Source organism: Phyllostomus hastatus, unplaced genomic scaffold, assembly GCF_019186645.2.
Source record: "Phyllostomus hastatus isolate PE091 unplaced genomic scaffold, TTU_PhHast_1.1 phas_contig_17, whole genome shotgun sequence".
NCBI classification, from domain to species: domain Eukaryota; kingdom Metazoa; phylum Chordata; class Mammalia; order Chiroptera; family Phyllostomidae; genus Phyllostomus; species Phyllostomus hastatus.
In genome coordinates, this window is record NW_025333664.1 from 14,017,338 (window position 1) to 14,037,206 (window position 19,869).

Here is a 19,869-nt window from a genome sequence, read left to right on the forward strand (position 1 = left end):
TTTTAGAGAAGGAAGGGAAGGAGAAAGAGAGAGAGAGAAACATCAATGTGCGGTTGCTGGGGGTCATGGCCTGCAACCCAGGCATGTGCCCTGACTGGGGATTGAACCTGCGACACTTGGGTTTGCAGCCCGAGCTCAATCCACTGAGCTACGCCAGCCAGGGTGTGTAATTTGAATTTTAAACTCCAGGAATATGCCATGACTCTCCATATATCTAGGTCTTTTTGTTTTTGTTGAAGTTTTGTAATTATTGTCCTATAGATTTTGCACATGTCTTACAAGGTTTATTCTGAGATCTTTTCCAGATTTGGTTGTTAATGTGAATGAGCCTCCCCACTCAGAACCCCATTATTTTCTCTAATTGATTGTTTTGACATGTTGGAAACTTAATGATTTGTGTGTTGTAGATACACCTCATCATCTTAGTTCTCTTATCATTTTTCAGGGGATAATCTCATATGCAAATAACACTGGTTTGTCTCACCTTTTTAAATGTCTGTTCCTCATATTTCCTTTTCTTATATTTTACTGTTAAATAATGATAGTGGAACTCTTTATCTTGTTCCTGATTTGAATGTTTCACTATTAGGTACCATGTTTGCTGTGTTTTCTACTAGAGATTCTTTACCCAAGGACATTGTTTTCTTTTTCCCTTCCTTGCTTTTGTTTGCTATTTTTTCTTTCAAGAATGAGAGTTTATACTTGAGCAACAGCAAAGAACAATTGGATCTTACAGACATATACAGAACATCCCACTCACCGACAATATATAACTTCTTCTCAAGTGCATATGGAACATCTCTAGGAGATCACATGTTAGGGCACAAAACAAGTCTCATCAAATTTAAGAAGACTGAAATCATACAGTCTTCTTAAGAACCTTTTCAACCACAGTTGAACAAAACTAGAAATTAATAGCAAAAGGAAAACTGGAAAATTCACAAATATGTGGAAATAATACACTCTTGAATAATCAATGGGAAATCAGAAAACATCTTGAAAAATAAAAACAAAAACACAACATACCAAAACTCATGGATACAGCAAAAGCAGTACTAAGAAGGGCATTTATAGCTTTAAGTAAATGCCTACATTTAAAAAAGAAGAAAAATCTCAGAAACCTAACTTTATACTTCAAGGAACTAGAAAAAGAAGAACAAACTAAACCCCAAGCAGCAGAGGAAGTAAATAATAAATATTAAGGCAATAATAAACAAAACAGATGCAAATAGCCACAGGCATGTAAAGTACAGCATAGGGAATATAGTCAATACCACTGTAATAAATATATATATTGCCAGGTGGCTACTGGAAATATCGGGGGATGGAATATTTTGTAAGGTATATGGTTGTCTAACCACTGTGCTGCACACCTTGAAATAATACAAAGTAATATTGAATGTGCTTAGCCCGCTCCAGGGTCCTGAGCCAAGTGCTCCTCCCCCACTGTGACCCCAGTAAGATGGCTCAGAGTGGGGAATGAGCAGCATCCACAGTGTTTGGAAGGAAGAAAAGAAACCCACCTACTGACACACGAATTTCCACAGGACTGGAAACTGCCTGAAACCTGCTGTAACTGCTGTTAACTCTGTTCAGCTCCAATCCGGACTTCCTGATCAGTTTGAAGGACGTTGATAAACTGTGCTTTTACAATGACATTGTCATCCGCAGTTAGTGTTTACAAAGCTGCTTTTACCTTAAACTTCGTAGATGTTTACGTCCTTTTTGTTTTGTTTTAAGATGATGTTGGTAATTCGTGCATTTAGCTCTGTTTAGAACAGTTAAAAGCATTGTTGCCTTCTTTGGGATTACACTCAGGGGTCTGAGAGGCAGTTTGATTTTTTTTTTAACACATTTGAAAAAAGGTTGGAGTAACCAGACTTTCATACATAACTTGGTGATTATCACCCTGTTGTGAATAAGACTTGTTTGGATTCAAACATATATTACGACAGTATAAGAAAACCGAACACTGCAAATGGTCAATTAGAGTTTAATTTCTAAATAAATGGTCTTGTACTACTCAAAATAGCAAAATACTATGTTGAGCAAGGGGGAAATATAGCATAAGGTGTGGAATGGCAAGTTAAGAATTTTTGATCCTGTAACCATTACAGTTCAGGGAATTCACAAACTCCTATCAGAGGGAAATATTTTTAATTAAAAATTTAAAAAAAGGAAAAAAAATACCAACTTTTGTTTAAAGTAAAAACCTACAAATTTGTTTCTTCCAAGCTTAGTCCTCAAATTTAGAGAGTCAGTTAAATATTCTAAACAGTTTTATTTCTAATGTAGGATTGTTGATTTATATTTTGCTACCAATGTGTGATCAACCATTTTAACTTTCATTCATCTGTCTCTAGGAATGTTTGAAAAGGAATACCTTTATATGTTTATATAATTGCAAAATAAATCAACTATAAAAAGAAAGTAAAAAAAGGAGAAATAAAAAGAATAAAATTATTTCTGTTCACAGGTGAATTTATCACGTATGTAGAAAGCCCTAAAAATTGTACACGTACACACACACACAAATGTAAGAAAAAATAATTTAACACGGTTGCAGGACACAAAATGAACACACAAAATCAGTTTTTTCTATTTATTAACAGTGGAAAATCAAAAAAGGAAGTTAGGAAAATAACCTCATTTATAAGAGTATCATAAAGAATAAAATACTGAAGAATAAACTTAACCAAAGAGCCAAAAGACTTACACAAAAAACCCTACAACATAATACTGAAAAATTAAAGAACACGTAAAACATATCTCATGTTCATTAATAGGAGGACTTAGTATTGTTAAAATGTCCATACCACCCAAAACAATCTATAGATTAGGTGTAATCCCTATCAAAATTCCATTGGCACTTTTTTTTTGCAGAAATAGAAAAAAATCGTAAAATGTATACCAAATCTCAGAGGACCCTAACAAGCAAATACACACACACACACACACACACACACACACACACACACACACAGGGTGAGGCAGAAGTAGGTTTACAGTTGTTCATATGGAAAATAATACATCAATTAATAAATAATAACACAAGAACAAGCTGTTTTCTGTAATCACAGCTGTGAACCTACTTTTGCCAAACCTGTGTTACAAGGGCACAGTGATCAGAACTGTGTAATGTGGCAGAAGGACAGGCACAGACCAGTGGAACGGAACAGAGCCCAGAGGTAAACTCTTCCGTGTCCAGTCAGCGGTCTCCCACCAGGGTGCCACGGCTACCTAATGGGGAAAGAATAGTCTTTCCCGTAAGCGGTGGGGGAAACCGGGTGGCCACATGCGAAAGAGTGAAGGTGGGCCGTTACTTTGTGCCATCTGCAGAAATTAACTCAAAGACCTAAGCCAGCGATCTTCAACCTTTTTCATCTCACGGCACACATAAACTAATAAAATGCTGTGGCACACTAAAATATATATATTTTTTGCCTATCTGACAAAAAATGGGTGTAATTTTTATTCATTCACACCAGATGGCTATTGTGCTGGCTGTTGGCATTTTTTAATTTGACAACCTAAAGGAAAAGAGGTCAGGCCCCTGCCTACACAGTCAGGTACTGCACCCCAGTACGCCTCTTGCTGCACGCGAGCTGAAAATTACCTCAACATGAGACCTGAAACTATAAAACTCCTAAAAAAGAAAAACCATGTGGAAAAAGCTTTATGACACTGGGTTGCCAATGATTTCTTGGATCTGACAACAAATGCAAAAATAGACAAATGGGACTCCATCAGACTTAAAACTTCCGTGCATCAGACGAAGCGGCCGAGCGCAGGGGGCGTGCAGCCATCCGCAGACGCTGCGCAGCGTTCCATCCCCACCACCAGTGACGCGGTCCGTTTCTCTCCACCCTCACCCGCGCAGATGTCCTTGTTCTTGTTTTTGATGGTGGCCCTCCTACTGGGTGTCTGCTGACGCTGTGGTTTTGATTTACGTTTCCCTAATGACTAATGATATTGAGCACTTTTTTAGGTACTTACTGGCATTTGTACATATTCTTTGGAGAAATGTTTTTTCAAATCCTTTACCTAATTTTTAATTGGTGTTTTTGATTTTTCATTGCTGAGTTGTAAGAGTTCTTTATTCTGGATGCAAGCTCCTTATTAGATATATGATTGCAACATTTTCTCTGATTTTCCAGATTGTCTTTTTCACTTTCTTGATGGTGACCCTATTACAATGCAAACACTTTTAGTTTTGATTAAGTCTAATTCATACGTTTTTTCTTATGTCACTTGTGCGTTCAGCTACTTTATGTCTTCAGTGATTTATCTGGAAATTGGATTTGCTCACTGGAAACACACCTGCATTATTCTTAGTTTTCCTGGTTTGGAATTATAAAGCCCTTGACTTAAAATGTTTGTCAATAGTGTGCAGAACCTCAGAAATGTTGATCCTCATTGAGCTGATAAATACATTCCTGTGAATTTAGCCTCTGGAAATAGTTTAACAGAAGAAATACAGCCATATACCCAGAGATCAATTCTCTGTCACTTGTAAGGGAGGGATGCTGGGGGCCTGTTCAGTAGCAGAGGAGGATGAGTTAAGTCCATAGTGATACGTTACGAAGCAGCTATTGAAGGCTACAATTGTGAAGCTTACTCAACGAAAATGGTTATGATGTCATGTTCAGTGAAAAGAAATACAAGTGTGTGTCCATCATGATTAAAAATATGTATGAAATATTTGCACTAGATGGAAGGCTATACTAAATTATAGGTGGTTTAATTCTCTTAAATTTTATTTAATATTGACATTTTATCTTTACAATAAAAAATTAAGTAAAAAAAAATATGTGCTGACATTTCCAGTTGGTAGGGGAAATGGTGACAGGTGGTTAGATCCTGGGCATGTGTTTATTCTTTTCTTACCCTATTTTTTAATTGTAATGATTTTTAAAATATATTGATTATACTATTACAGTTGTCCCATTACCCTGCTTCATTCCCTTCCACCCTGCACACCCTCTCACCCACATTCCCCCACTTTAGTTCATGTCCATGTGCCATAAGTTCTTTAGCTTCTACATTTCCCATACTATTCTTGCCCTCCCCCTGTCTATTTTCTACCTACCATCTATGCTACTTATTCTCCATACCTTTTCCCCCTCTCTCCTTCTCCCACTCCCCTGTTGCTAACCCTCCATGTGATCTCCATTTCTGTGGGTCTGTTCCTATTCTAGTTGTTTGCTTAGTTTCTTTCTGTTTTAGGTGTGGTTGTTAATAATTGTGAGTTTGCTGTCATTTTACTATACATGTTTTTTTATCTTCTTTTTCTTAGATAAGTCCATTTAACATTTCATACAATAAGGGCTTGGTGATGATGAACTCCTTTAACTTGACCTTATCTGAGCAGCACTTTATCTGCCTTTCCATTCTAAATGAAAGCTTTGCTGGATAGAGCAATCTGGGGTATAGGGCCTTGCCTTTCATGACTTGGAATACTTCTTTGTAGCCCCTTCTTGCCTGTAAGGTCTCTTGAGAAATCAGCTGACAGTCTAATGGGAACTCCTTTGTAGGTTACTGTCTCCTTATCTCTTGCTTGCTTCTACAATTCTCTCCTTCATTTTTATCTTGGGTAATGTAAGTATGATGTGCCTTGGTGTGTTTCTTCTTGGGTCAACTTCTTTGGGACTTTCTGAGCTTCCTGGACTTCCTGGAAGTCTATTTCCTTTGCCAGAATGGGGGAAGTTTTCCTTTATTATTTGTTCAAATAAGTTTTCCACTTGTTGCTCTTCCTCGTCTCCTCATGGTACCCCTATAATTCAGATGTTGGAACGTTTAAAGATGTCCTGGAGGTTCCTAAGCTTCTCCTCACTTTTTTGAATTCTTATTTCTCCATTCTTTTCTGTTTGGTTGTTTCTTTTTTCCTTCTGATCCACTCTATTGTTTTGAGTCCCAGTTTCCTTCCCATTACTATTGGTTCCCTGTGCATTTTCCTTCATTTCTCTTATTGTAGCCTGCATTTGTTCATCTAATTTGTGACCAAAATCAACCAATTCTGTGAGCATCTTGATCACCAGTACTTTGAACTGTGCATCTGATAGGTTGGCTATCTCTCAGTCGCTTAAAAATACTGGTTCTGGGGCTTTCAATTCTGTTTGAGCCATCTTTTTTTTTCCCCCCTTTGGTCTTTCCTTTTGGTCGCACCTGTTACATATGAGGGGCAGAGCCTTAGGTGTTCACCAGGGTGGGGCACCCCAGTCACTGGGTTGTGACCTTGTATGTGTGGGCGGGGTCCGAGAGGGAATAATGGCGCCTGCTCTGCTCTCCTTTGGACCTCAGTCCCTTCCACTGCTTCCTCCAAGCAAACTGGGCCCCTCTGGTGCCAATTCCCGTGTGGGTAGGCTTGTGCACCCTGTGGGACTTCCCAAGGACCTCTCCTGTGAGACTGGGAGTCTCTCTCTGTGCGCCTCAACCCCCACAGGTGTTTTCAATCAGTGCCCCGAGGCTCTATTTCCCAGCGCTGGGATCCTGGGTTGCACACAGTGCCTTGCTTCACAATTCCCACCTCGCTGGGTCTGCCATTTGCCACCCCTTAGCCGGGGTCTGCCAGCTGTCGCTTGCGAGCTCAGGGTCCACCCGCTGTGGTCTTGAGCGCCCAGGATGCCTTATGTGCCCAGTCCCAATGCTCTCTGCTCTCTGCGCCGTGACCCATGCCCAGTTGCCCGACTCCGCCCCTCCTACTGCTCTGGATGAATGTGTCTATTTTAACTTCTTGGTTGTCTGACTTCCATACAGTTCAATTTTCTGTCAGTTCTGGTTGTTATTCTGTTTCTAAATTGTTGTTGTCCCTATCTTGATTGTGCGAGGAGGCACAGTGTGTCTACCTATGCCTCCATCTTGGCCAGAAGTCTAATTGTAATTATTTTTTATTATGATCATTGGCATTAGACTTATAAACAGAAAAATAGTTTGCTGTGTTTATTCACTAAGAATTTGAATAAAGATATTTTAATCTTTTTTACTTTTGTATATCAAATCCAGTGATAACAACATTATTTTGGTATTAGAATTACTATTATTATAATCATTAGCAGCGTTACAATTTGCTAAATGAAAGGTAACGATTATAGTGATATTATGTTAATAATAGGGATCACACTAACACTTTCCCAGGCATCTAAAGAAAGAATTGTAATAATAATTATTTTAATCAGTCACCCCAGCTTTTGAAATAAATTTCAGATGCATCAAAGACTTAAGAGTTTTTATTTTTAAGGAAGACATTGAAAGAAATAAAAAGTAAGCACAATGCAAGGTCATGTGTACCAAGGTGAGACCACACGTTACACTGTTGAGCCCAGAGAGAGAACACATAGCTGACTGGGCCACAAACTGGGTTCGTGGGTCCCAAGACCCTATAGCCTTTGGCTTCACCTGAGTGACGGGTCTTGGGCACAGCCAGCAGCTGTGAGGGGGCCCCTGGTCTGTGGCCTGGAGTGTGTCTGATCAGGCAGCAGGCAGGGAAGGGCCGCAGAGAGAGGCCCTGCTCCTACAGCCAGCTCGTGCCCCTCCGCCCCCCCGCTGGCTTGGCCCTGCCTGCCTGGCGGAGGCGGAGGCGTCCTTGTGTTGTCCTGTGTGGGAAGGCTGTGAAAAGAAAACCCTGGTTGGCCCAAACATTTAAACAAGAGTTACACTAGGATCTTTTGTTCTCCTCTGGACGTGGTCAGAATTAATTTGGTGTTTCAAAGGAGGGTTATTTTGTTGTTAGCGTTTTCAATTTTGAATTTGAGTTACTTAATGAAATGATGCAGAGGGAGATATGAAATAAAAACACATGGCTGAAGTCTGTTAAACGGTGTTGGGACATCCCCAGGCTGTTCTTCAGGGCACCATTTTGTCAGTGTTTGGGGGGCTCCTGACTCAAATTTGACACCCCGGCTGCTGCTGAACTCCCCGTGGAAAGGTCCCAGTAACTGAAGTCAGGCGGTGGAGGGGGCTGGGTATCTTAGAAACACACCGAGCTTAAGAGACAGTAATCACTCTTGTCTCCCTCCTCAGGTTCAATACTGAAAACCTGCTTTCTGCAAACAGTTGGAAAAGCCGCCCTTGGAAACTTTCTTTGGCCCTCATGGAGCAGCTGGGACGCGGACTGTGAGGCCCTTGAGGGACAATATCTCACCGAGTGACCACCCAGAGCGCGTGTTGCCATGGCCAGCAAGAGGAAGTCCACCACCCCGTGCATGATCCCTGTGAAGACCGTGGCGCTGCAGGAGGCCAGTGCAGAGGCCCAGCCCGCCGAGGCTTTGCCCGAAGGGCCCTCGCAGGACCTGCCGCCAGAAGCGCCTGCCACCAGCAGCGAGGCTGCCCAGACCTCCAGCAGCACCGATGGCGCCACGCTGGCCAATGGGCATCGGAGCACTTTGGACGGCTATTCGTATTCTTGCAAATACTGTGATTTCAGGTCCCAGGACATAACTGAGTTTGTGGGGCACATGAACTCCAAGCACACAGACTTCAATAAAGACCCAGTTTTTGTATGCACTGAGTGCAGTTTTCTGGCGAAAACCCCCGAGGGGCTTTCTCTGCACAACGCTAAGTGTCACTTGGGGGAAGCCAGCTTTGTGTGGAATGTGGCCAAGCCAGACAATCATGTCATCGTGGAGCAGAGCGTCCCCGAGAGCACCAGCACTCCTGACCCACTGGGCGAGCCCAGCGCCGATGGGGCCGACGGACAAGCTGAAATCATCATCACCAAAACTCCAATCATGAAGATAATGAAAGGCAAAGCTGAAGCCAAAAAAATTCACACGCTCAAGGAAAACGCCCCCAGTCAGCCCGCTGGTGAGGCCTTACCAAACACGCCAGCTGGGGAAAAGGGTGTGAAAGAGGGGGACCACTCCTTTGTCAATGGGGCTGTTCCGGTCACCCAGGCATCCACCAGCTCCTCCAAGCCTCCCCATACGGCCAACGGGCCCCTGCTGGGGACAGTGCCAGTTCTGCCGGCCGGTATAGCCCAGTTCCTGTCCCTCCAGCAGCAGCCCCCCGTGCATGCCCAGCACCACGCCCACCAGCCCCTGCCCACCGCCAAGTCCCTTCCCAAAGTGATGATCCCCCTGAGCAGCATTCCGACGTACAATGCAGCCATGGACTCCAACAGCTTTCTGAAGAACTCTTTCCACAAGTTCCCCTACCCGACCAAAGCCGAGCTCTGCTATTTGACGGTGGTCACCAAGTATCCGGAGGAACAGCTCAAGATCTGGTTCACGGCCCAGAGGCTGAAACAAGGGATCAGCTGGTCCCCCGAAGAGATCGAGGACGCCCGGAAAAAGATGTTCAATACGGTCATTCAGTCCGTCCCTCAGCCCACAATCACCGTTCTGAATACTCCTCTGGTCGCCAGTGCTGGCAACGTCCAGCACCTCATCCAGGCTGCCCTCCCGGGCCATGTTGTGGGGCAGCCAGAGGGCACGGCAGGGGGACTCCTGGTTACTCAGCCACTGATGGCCAACGGGCTGCAGGCCCCAAGCTCGTCTCTCCCTCTGGCCGTTACCTCCGTCCCCAAGCAGCCAGCCGTGGCGCCCATCAACACCGTGTGTTCAAACACGACGTCGGCGGTGAAGGTGGTCAACGCAGCCCAGTCGCTGCTCACGGCATGCCCCAGCATAACTTCCCAGGCCTTCCTCGATGCCAGCATCTACAAAAACAAGAAATCTCACGAGCAGCTGTCAGCTCTGAAAGGTAGCTTCTGTCGGAACCAGTTCCCGGGACAGAGCGAAGTGGAGCATCTGACCAAAGTGACAGGCCTCAGCACCCGGGAGGTGCGGAAATGGTTCAGCGACCGGAGATACCACTGCCGGAACCTGAAGGGCTCCCGGCCGCTGGTGCCCGGAGAGCCCGGCTCCATCATCATGGACTCCATGCCAGAGGTGCCCTTCTCCCCAGCGCCCAAGACTCCCGAGGTGACCTGCCTCCCAACAGTAGCCACCCTGGCCACCCACCCTTGTGCCAAACGACAGTCCTGGCACCAGACTCCTGACTTTACACCAACCAAATACAAGGAGCGAGCCCCCGAGCAGCTCAGAGCCCTGGAGAGTAGTTTTGCACAAAACCCCCTCCCTCTCGACGAGGAACTGGACCGTCTGAGGACCGAAACCAAAATGACCCGAAGAGAGATCGACAGCTGGTTTTCTGAGAGACGGAAAAAAGTGAATGCCGAGGAGACCACGAGGGCCGATGGGAGTGCCTGTCCGGAGGAGGGGGAGGCCGCCGAGGACGAGGGTGGAGCAGAGGAGTCCCCCTGTGACCTGAGAGTCCCTGGGGAGAACGGCTCCCCAGAAGTGCCCGGCAGCCACACCTTGGCCGAACGCAAAGTCAGCCCCATCAAAATCAACCTCAAAAACCTGCGGGTCACTGAAGCCAACGGCAAGAGCGAGCTGCCCGGGCTGGTCGCCTGCGATCCCGAAGAGGACGGGTCGAACAAGCCGGCCGCGCAGCTGCCGGGCAAGGTAAGCTACAAGAAGACGGCGCAGCAGCGGCACGTGCTGCGCCAGCTCTTCGTGCAGACGCAGTGGCCCAGCACCCAGGACTACGACAACATCATGGCCCAGACGGGCCTGCCGCGGCCGGAGGTGGTGCGCTGGTTCGGCGACAGCAGGTACGCCCTGAAGAACGGCCAGCTCAAGTGGTACGAAGACTACAAGCGGGGCAACTTCCCGCCAGGGCTGCTGGTCATCGCTCCTGGCAACCGGGAGCTGCTGCAAGACTATTACGTGACACGCAAGGTGCTCCACGAGGAGGACCTGCAGAGCCTCTGCGACAAGACCCAGATGAGCCCCCAGCAGGTCAAGCAGTGGTTTGCTGAGAAAATGGGTGAGGAGACGCGGGCCGTGGCAGACACAGGCAGCGAGGACCAGGGCACCGGTGACCCTGCAGCCGCTCACAGAGGTCCAGGGGAGACCTGTTCAGAGGTGTCTGAGAACAGTGGGCCGTGGGAGCCCAGTGCCCCTGAGGCCAGCTCAGAGCCCTGTGACACACCAAGCCCCAAGGCCGGACATCAGCTGGGTAAGGAGACCGCAGGAGCCATGGTGGTCCTCCGTGGGGATGGACAGGGGCCCCGTGGGTGGGCCCTGGACATGCTGCCTGAGGGCGTCTGCTGTGTCGAAGGCTGCCTGGCTGCTCTTGGGCAGCTGGCAGGAGACGCCATCAGAGAATAACACGACAGCGGGCTGAGAGTTGTTCATTTCATGTTTTTTTTTTTTAAACTCGCATGGGAAGGAACATAGGGAACCTGCAAGGGTCCAAACTTCTCTAGCCGCTTCTTGGCACTAGGAGGACAGGTGAGAACGTCGCCTGAGCCAGGCAGAGCCACGAACACGGGACAGGAGAGAGTGATAGGACTTTTCAGGAAGTTCAACTCAAATTGGTGAACAAGGGGAAAGAGAGTCTTTACTTGTCCTTAGATACATGAAGCGGTTTTTTAATGGTGGAGATCCTGTAATTTGCATTCCAGTTGTTCTCCCTGGTGAAGAAGCGATGCGAAACCCTCCTCCCTCTTAGATGTCTACGGAGCCAAAGGCTGGCTCATAGTATTATTGGCACTTGACAGGAAACTCGACGTGATTATTTTATTAGAGATGGTTTTCTTGAAGCCACAAGTCACGTGATCGGGTGTTGATTTTCCAGGGTCTCGGGCCCTGAGCTCCCAGCCTCAAGCCCGGCCCCCCCCACCCCGTTGGAGGCCCCTCCAGGACAGCCAGGAGCCGTGGAATGCAGCTACTCTCGGGGCCTCTGGAAACTGAAGGAGTGTCTGGGCTCCCTGAGGGTCTGGTCTGTGGGCCGTGAGAAGTCGGTGCTTCCAGGCTCAACCTGGGTTTCCCCCAGGCCCCTGGGAGGGGGCACCTGCGGACCAGGGGCAGGTCTGGCGTCTGCACCGGGCCTGCCACCGGAGGACGTCCGCCTGGGCTTTGGCTGTGCTGGCAGAGCAGCACAGATCGCTGGGGACTAGAACAAACTAGTTTTGTTTGGGGTTTTTTGGGGTTTTTTGCTTTTTAAAGTTAAAACTTAACTAAATTATATTCTTGGGCAGCTGGAAATAGGGTGGTGGTTACACAACATTGTAAATTAAATGTACTTAATGCCATTTAATGTACACTTACAAATGGCAGGATTTATGGTCTGTATATTGTACCACAGTTTTAAAGAGAGCTAACCTGGGGTGGGGTGAGTGGGTCTGGATTGCAAGTATTTGCTCCCCTCAGCTGCTCAGCCCACCAGGAAGTGGAGAGCTGCGTCCCGGTGGGACCCAGCCGGAGCGGCAGGGGTGGCCCGACCCGTGGCCACGTCCTCTTTTCCCCAACACGGGTCACGGGTGGGGGCAGAGCCTGTCTCTGGGGCTGCCCCTGACCGCCCTCGGCCTCCGCGCGGCGCCCCATCTGTGAGCAGCACGGGTGGCGGCCCCTCGGAGCGGCCCCACTGCCTTCGGCTTGAGGGTGGGGACTGAGAAATGGAGTGAAGGCGTCGGTAGAATGCACATCAGAGAGTAGCCCCAGCTGCCGTTATTTTGGAGCTGTGTTCTGGAGCGCCAGAGGGAGCGGGCAGGAGAGGGTGGGTTTGTTAGGACAGGACTCCAGAGGTGGCGGCGGCCTGGGGAGCTGGGCCCAGGGGACAAGGCAGGGGCCCAGAGAAGACAGGCCCCGCACAGCTGCGGGGCCTGGGTTTGGTGCGGGCCCCTTGCCGGCTGTAGCCAGCCTGAGTCCTTAACTCACGGGCCTTCTTCACGTTCCCTCGGGCCGTGGAGCTGGGGGGTGGCTGGCAGGAAGCTGTAGCTCATGGAGTTCAAGAGATCCCAGAGGCCAGTGAGGCTGCCCCAGGGGCAGCTGACACGGAGGTGACAGGCATGTGCTTTCTCCTCAGAGACAGACTGAACTTGAACCGATCACTGTGAAGGACTGGCCAGTCTGGGATGCCGCCTGCCACGTGGAAGGGCCCAACCCACCTCTGCTGCCACATCGGTTCCCACGCTGGCCTCTGGGTGCACACAGAGTTTCTGGAAGCCTCACAGACAGACAGCCCAGATCCTGCCCTGTCGCCTTCGGCCACCACCGAGCAAGAAGGGAGAGCAGAGTTTTCATCAGTTTTTCCTCCCACAATGTAGGACCTTTCCTTTGCCTTCCAGTGGATAAAGTAGTTCGGATTTCATATTCATAGATACAGAATCACGTTTTTAACATGTAAGTCCGCCTGTACACATTTAATGAAACATTGGATTGTAAACACTTTTATTACATAGAAGCCTTGGTTAGCAAAGCAGTGCATTATCTTTTACATCATCTCTAAAAATGCCTTGTGTCTGCTCTCTGGACGTTACCGGGGCCACGGTGCCTCACCTTCCGGGGTCAGGCCGGGTCGTCAGCACGCTCAGACCACACCCGGAGCCCTGGGCCCCCTGGTCTTCCCCGGGGAAGGCAGTGCTTTCGAGGAGCTCTCTGCTCCGTGAAGTGCTGACCAGTAAAATGTCCTGCCGGGCTCGCCTCGCCCGACGGGACAGTCCGTGCAGAACCCGCTGTTACCGCATTTGAAGGTGGACTGGTGATGTGATTGGCGTTTGATGCTTGCCCCTCTCGTGTTTCAGGAACTCTGCTTTTTCATGGAAATCTGAATCATGGACCATTGCTTTTCAGTTATCAGATCAACTAAAGAAACGTTTGCTGTTCGGCCTCATGTTCTGACCTGTGTGCCCGCATTTCAAAACAGAAATCTAGGCTTGTTTAGAGTGAGAGGAGAATTGAAAACAGAACCAGGGGTGGGGACACAGTGAAAATGCAGGGCCCCAGCCGGCAGCTTGGGGCGCTGTGGCGGTCGGAGACCTTTACCCTGACTCCCTGCAAGGCCGCCTGCGATTGGGGGAGGAAGACCCACCCCTGCCCAGTAGCGAGAGTGAGAACTGATGGGGTTCGAGAGTTTCTGGAATTATCGGCACAAAGACCTGCAAGTGGGGGTTCCTGGCAGAACACCCAGAGTACTCCTGGCCCCCACGCCGAGGGCCCGGCTGCTGTGCCGGGCACTCACCCAGGGCTGCTGGGCATAACTGGACAGGTCTTGGTGAGGATGCGTAGTTTCAAAGGTCTGTACTTATAGCTGCAAACTGGGAGACAAGATGTCCGTCTACCTTAGCCTAACCCTCCTATCCATTTTTTTAACTGAGAAAAATCACAGGAAAAGGTGCCTTTGAAACATTGGGAAACTTGCTTACATTACAAAGCTCAACTGGATGGTAACTGTTTCCCCAGGACTGGCTGCTTTGAGAGCAGCAGGTAAACAGTGGGGCAGGCGAAAAGAGGGGTCTCTGCAGCGCTGCTCACCTGGACACCACGTGCTGCTTCCCAAAGCCCCAAGGCCTTGTGGGCATGCCCCACCTGGCCCAGACTGGGTGGGCAGCAGCAGGAGACCCCAGAGAGAGGGCAGAAGCTTTAGGCAAGAAACACTGGTGCTGGGTTAGGTGCGGTCCTTCCCCTCACCCCACCCCACCCGGGGAAGTGGACCGTGCACGGCCCTTTACTGGCTTGCCCCCGAGGATGAGGATGCTGGCAGCAGCACCTCCCCCTGCCAGGAGAGGGCTTGTTTTGCAAATCAAAAGCCCTAGACTGGTGTTCTGCAGAAATGTCTCCTCTGCCCTCTCTGTCCCAATAGGGACCACCTCTTTTATATTTCAAACAGGTGACTTGTGAGTTCTTTGCAAGTTTCGCCCCTGTTTTTGTATCCTTTCCATTTGGGGGTGTGAAGCTATTTAGCCCCAAAGGCCTCTTTGCAGAATTGCCAAGAATGGTGAGTTAATGCCTTCCTTCAGAAAGACACCTGGAATTTTTCCTTTAGGGTTTATGTACAAGCAGATTAATTTATATATACACATATACAGTACAATACTCATTTGATGCTTTGCTCGTGGAATGGACATCCGACGCGTGCACTCGAGGGACTCAGTGGCGTGTGGGCGTCGGGGAGAGGAGCCCGTACTGAGGGAATGCCGGTCGGGACCTTGGGAGCACGGGGTGGCCTGGCACGAAGCCCTCTCCAGTGTCTGAGACGCACCCTGTGGCGTCACCGCGGCACCCCGCACACTCTGGCTGAAGGAGTGTGTCTTTAGAGATGTTTGTCTTGGTTATTTGTATTCACATTTCATTTATAACCCAAACAGCAAGACAGAAAACATAAATTACATGGTGGACACGTTCTTGCAGGACAGAGAGAGTGACCCAACCTTGGCACCAGATCGGCTTTAGAAGGTGGAAAAGTTGGCAGGTTCTTCTCACACTGTTGGCCCTGCCCACCAGCCGGGGCCGTGCAGCGAGTGACAAGACTGCCCAGGCAAGGGGCCAGCGAGTGGACAGATCTTCCTCCTCCCTGTGCCCTCGGACTGGAGTGAATAAGTGGGGTGTGGGCATCAGGCTTGAGAGAATAACATCAAATGTGACGGTCAGAGATGGCCGGGCCATCAAGCTGGTGCTTAAGGGGCCATTGCAGGTGCCCAGGGCTTTGGTGCGGGTGCAGAACTGGAACACAGCCAGCCGGGTGCAGAGAAACGGCCCCACGAGCCCAGAAATCGGGACTGCACCCACAGTGTCGCGGGAGCTGGGACGGCAGCAGCCAGCCTCGCGGCCCTGTCACCGTACAGATCACTGCGGTTCTGCGAGCCACCGAAGGGGTGGGCTCTGCGACGCTGCTGCCGCAGAAGGCGGTGCACAGGCTGCAGAGTTGGGGTGGGGGTGGGGGGCGAGTCTCTCAGGAAACACCAGCCTGTTCTGTGAGGTGACGAATCTCCCTGCTCCTCAGGGTGCACTTGGACTCGTCAAGACAGCGAAGTATTTCTGTTTCTTGTTGCCTATGTCTTCTTATCCATGTTTGGTTTATTTTTCCACACGGGGTTGTAGATCCAGGTTTAAGAGGGAAACCAGATCATCATTCTGATACAGGAAAGCTGGGTTTATGATACCTGCACTCTGCATGTTTTGGTTACTTGCTTCATTGACTCTCGAGGGGCCTTTTGATGAGGGAGGTCCTGGTCACCGGGAGCTGCGGGCTCCTGGGCCGGACCGCCTCAGTGGGAGGGCCGCCAGCGCTCGGGCCCCCGCGGCACTCGGGCTTCGGCCCCTTTCTTGGCCGGGGACAGCCGCTGTTCGGGTGGACCAAAGCGCCTCCACCCAAGGCCTCCGCACCCTGCTCTTCAACAACAACAAAAGGTGGGAGCTCGGCAGAGTGCTGGGTGGAGGCCGGCGGGCTCCCACCTGTACGAATGGCCTGGCGCTTGCGGGGGGGCGGGGGGGGGCGGGGGCGTCCCAGCAGGAAGTCTCCGTGTGCTCTCCAGGCTGAGATGCGGCTCTTGGGGTTTGCTCCTGCGTGGCCAGTGGTCCGAGGACAGGCCGGTGTCACCTTCCTCGGACTCTGGGACGTCAGTGCCAGGCTGCACCCCCCCCCTTGCTGCCCCACGCAGGGTGGGCGTCAGCCTTTCTGGTCAGGTGCTCGTGTTTCTCTGCACATCCGCCCCCCAGCCCCTGCTTGTGCTGCCCTCTCTGGGCCCCGTCGCCTCGTCTTCCTGTTTTCTTCTTGGACCAAAACGTGGGGACTGGAGCGCTCTGTCCGTTCGAGCACCGCAGCCCAAGTGGATGAAGGCACTTTGCGGAGAGGAGGACCAGCCAAGAAGAAAATTTGAAATAAAACCAAACCTGGAGTTTGGGCTTTTCTTCAAGTTTTTTCTCCTTTCCCTTGCTCAGAGTTTACCTGGGGCAGGTTATCAGTTTGACTCACCTTGTGGATGAAATTTAAATGGCCACGTATCCCGTAGATTTGCAAGGCTCAGTTGTATGCTGGAGAGGGCAAGACCTCAGACGTGTGACGGTCTGTCTGCACAGCTGGCAGCCTGCCTGGCTCAGGAGGATAACGGGGCACAGTGCTCCCCACTCCAGATGGGGGTGCTCCCCCTGTGGGGTCCCCTGGATCAGCTTCCCTCGAGGCCTTCCCCTAGGAGCACAGGCCTTCCCAGCCTTCCTGGTCAGACCTTGGGGGCCATCTCCGTGTGGCTTGGGGCGCACCTGCCCTCAGCAATGCTCCAACAGCTGGGAAAGGGGACGTGGAGCCCACACCGTCTCCCGAGTAGTCCCCCCCTCAAACCTCGCTTCAATCTGAGGTGCCCGCCGTGCTGGGTTCTCTGGCCCATTTGTGGTTGCTGAGCGCTGTGACACCAGGGCTGCAGAGGCTGGGGCAGCTTCTCAGCAGAGGGGTGGGTCTGGATTTGGGCCAAGGGACTAGAGGCAAGTGGCTGTGGTGGGTGCTGCTTGGCTCGCTCCCAGCTCAGCTGTGCGTGCAGCGCCAGGTCACACAGTAAGAGGGTGGGGCTGCATCTGCAGCAGCCGTGGACAGCGGTGTTTGACCCCAGTCTGCTGTTTTGGTTCCTTAGTCTTGAGCCCACTTGTCAAGACTGGCCGTTCTGTGACCTGCCAGCACCTCTGGCCTCTCCTTTGAACGGGACCCTAGTCCTTCCCAGCCTGGGACATGACAGCCCGGAGCCAACAGCAGTGGAGCACTCTGCCTGCCCCCAAATCCACAGTCTGGGATGGACTAGGCGGGCCCTGGTTACCACATGGACAGGGACAGGGCAAGCTCCTGTGGCCTTGATTTTTTTTTAAAACAGACCTTTTGGTCTGCAGGCGTACAAGGATACACACAGTAGGTACAGTGTCTGCTCTGCTGTCACCAGCCCCAAGGCTCTCGCAGCCCTCAGCACCAGTCCCTGATGCTGTGCTCAGGCCTCAGCGGGCCCTGCGGAGGGAGGGGTGAGCTCGGAGGGCTGGCCATGGGGCTGGGGCTGGCCACGGGGCTGGGGCTGGGGGCATCGTCCCTTCTGGCTGCTTCATTGTCTCTCCTGCTGTGCACTCCGGGCGAGTGGCCGGCCAGGGTTCCCGAGAGGGGTCGGGGTGTTTACCTGTGCCGTCAGGGCCTCTTCTGTCAGGGAGCGGCTCTGTTGCGTGCCCGTGCGCATGTGAGCACTTGAGTGTGTTGATGCGGAGCTTTTCTCAGCAAATGCTTTATGCCTTCTGTTCCCTTCCCTGATTAATGGAGGGTTTACGAGTACTCGGTGTGACTGGAGCGGAAGGTGAGATGTCTAGGATGATAGAAGTTGTTCAGTCACTGAATATAAAAAGCTCCAAGTGCACGGTCTTTCCCAAGCCAACCCCCAGCCTAGACACACTGTTAGGGTGAGAATCTACCCGCGTGGTACCTGTTAGTCCTGTAACTTGTGTTTAAAGACAGATGATGTCACTCACCCCTGGCCCTGCCCGTAACAGCTGTCTCATTCTAACAGTTCACTTGAAATGCAGGCCTGGCTGGAGCCCAGCCAAGGTAGGGAGAGCCAGCACCACCCCTCCCTGAACAGGGACCCAGCTCTGAAACCCGGCTGATTGGCGACAATGGGCCAGTGCCAGGGGAGAGGTGGTCGCCCCTGCGTGGAGGAGTTCCCGCCGTGCTGCTGGGCAGTTGCTTTGTTCAGCTGTGTCAGGAGGGCCAGACTGTGCCATAATTGTTAGTAAAGAGAGAAAACACGCCAACCTTCCCCTCTGCCCTGCGGCCATTGTTCATTGAAGGTTTACTGAGTGCAGTCTTTGTGGAAGTCGGGGAGGCTGCCAACGTCCTGCAGATTCTTTCCCGACAGTCCTGATGCCTGGTTTTCTGCCGAGTCGATTCTGGTCTCAGCGCAGACCCTTTGTTCCGGAGGGCGGGCTGCTGAGAAGTGAGGAGGGGACTGGCTGGAGCTGGGGGCTTCCTGTCTCCCGGAGACGACTGAAGAAGTGATCATCTTGGTGCTAAGAGGCAGCTGCCCTGTTTCTGTTCAGCCAGAGGCCAACGAAAACATTACCAAACTGTGTACGGGGGTCCCCTCTGCCGCAGTTGCCGAGTGTGAGCGAGCACACGGGAGCGGCCCGCTTTGCCCTGTGGGTCTGGGCTGGGGAAATGGTTTCAACGGAAGAATGGAACTTGCCTTTGGACGACGGCTGTGCCGAGGTGGGCGGAGGGGCTGCCCTCTGGGCGGCTTCCAGGCCTCACAAGGTCCCCTGTGGGGATGCTGCTATTTCTAAGATGCAAATTGCACATTTCCTAGATTTTGTATCTGTGGATGTGGATAAGGGAGGGCAACCGGGACACACTGCCTGTACAATTTGAAATGGGTCGAAATGGTACTTTGAATGTTTTGACTGTTCCTAAATAAAAACGTAAATACACTTCACATCTGCTGACTTTATTTAATGGGGGCGTCAGAAAGAAAAGCTAAAAACACTTCACATCTGCTGACTGATTTTGTGGGCAAGACTGACCACTCACTTGGATGGACGAGCGGGGCACTTGCCCTGGACCCCGTTCAGGAAAGTTTCTCCCGCACTGCTCGGTCCATGGTAAAGGCTTCTTTTTTTTTGACAGAATTGAGACCTTTTTTTTAAGAAATTTCGCCAAATAAAGACCAGATGAGTCAAGCCAGGAGTCATCGGGTATCTGGTAAGAGGACATCGGCAAGCCTTTTCCTTCGTACGACGTAGAGCTTGTGGTTTGCTTTGGGGGGGCGGGGGGGGGGGTGAATATGCATAAGGACCCAGGGGACTCAAAGGAATAGGAAGCGGCTTTGTGTGGGGCAGGTCCCTGGGAGCTGGGCCGCACAGGCGTGGGACCCGGTGCCAGTCACCTGACCCCCAGCGCGGGGGCGGACTCGGGCAGTGGCTCACTTAGGGCACAGGTGTGGACGGGGTTGGTAGATGTGGCCCGCCCACCCACCAAGGGGTGGCCGAGGGGCTTCCGGGCGGGGGGCAGAACTCGACGGACCCCTGGGCACGCATGCCCTGGGGATTGTCAGAGGATGCCCCGGTG

At 50.7% G+C, this 19,869-nt stretch overlaps 1 protein-coding gene across 4 annotated transcripts in view; it reads left to right on the forward strand.

The window, feature by feature from the left end:
- The window catches only part of ZHX3 (zinc fingers and homeoboxes 3), a 107,712-nt gene extending 88,480 nt beyond the window's left edge, over positions 1-19,232 (forward strand). For all 4 annotated transcript variants that reach the window (XM_045833654.1, XM_045833657.1, XM_045833653.1 and 1 more), the window contains exons 3-4: positions 8,020-11,022; positions 12,874-19,232. In XM_045833654.1, the coding sequence (XP_045689610.1) occupies positions 8,169-11,022; positions 12,874-12,884 (2,865 nt within the window). In that variant the 5' untranslated portion in view covers positions 8,020-8,168 and the 3' untranslated portion in view covers positions 12,885-19,232. The remainder of the gene's footprint in view (positions 1-8,019; positions 11,023-12,873) is intronic.
- Positions 19,233-19,869: the final 637 nt, after the last annotated feature.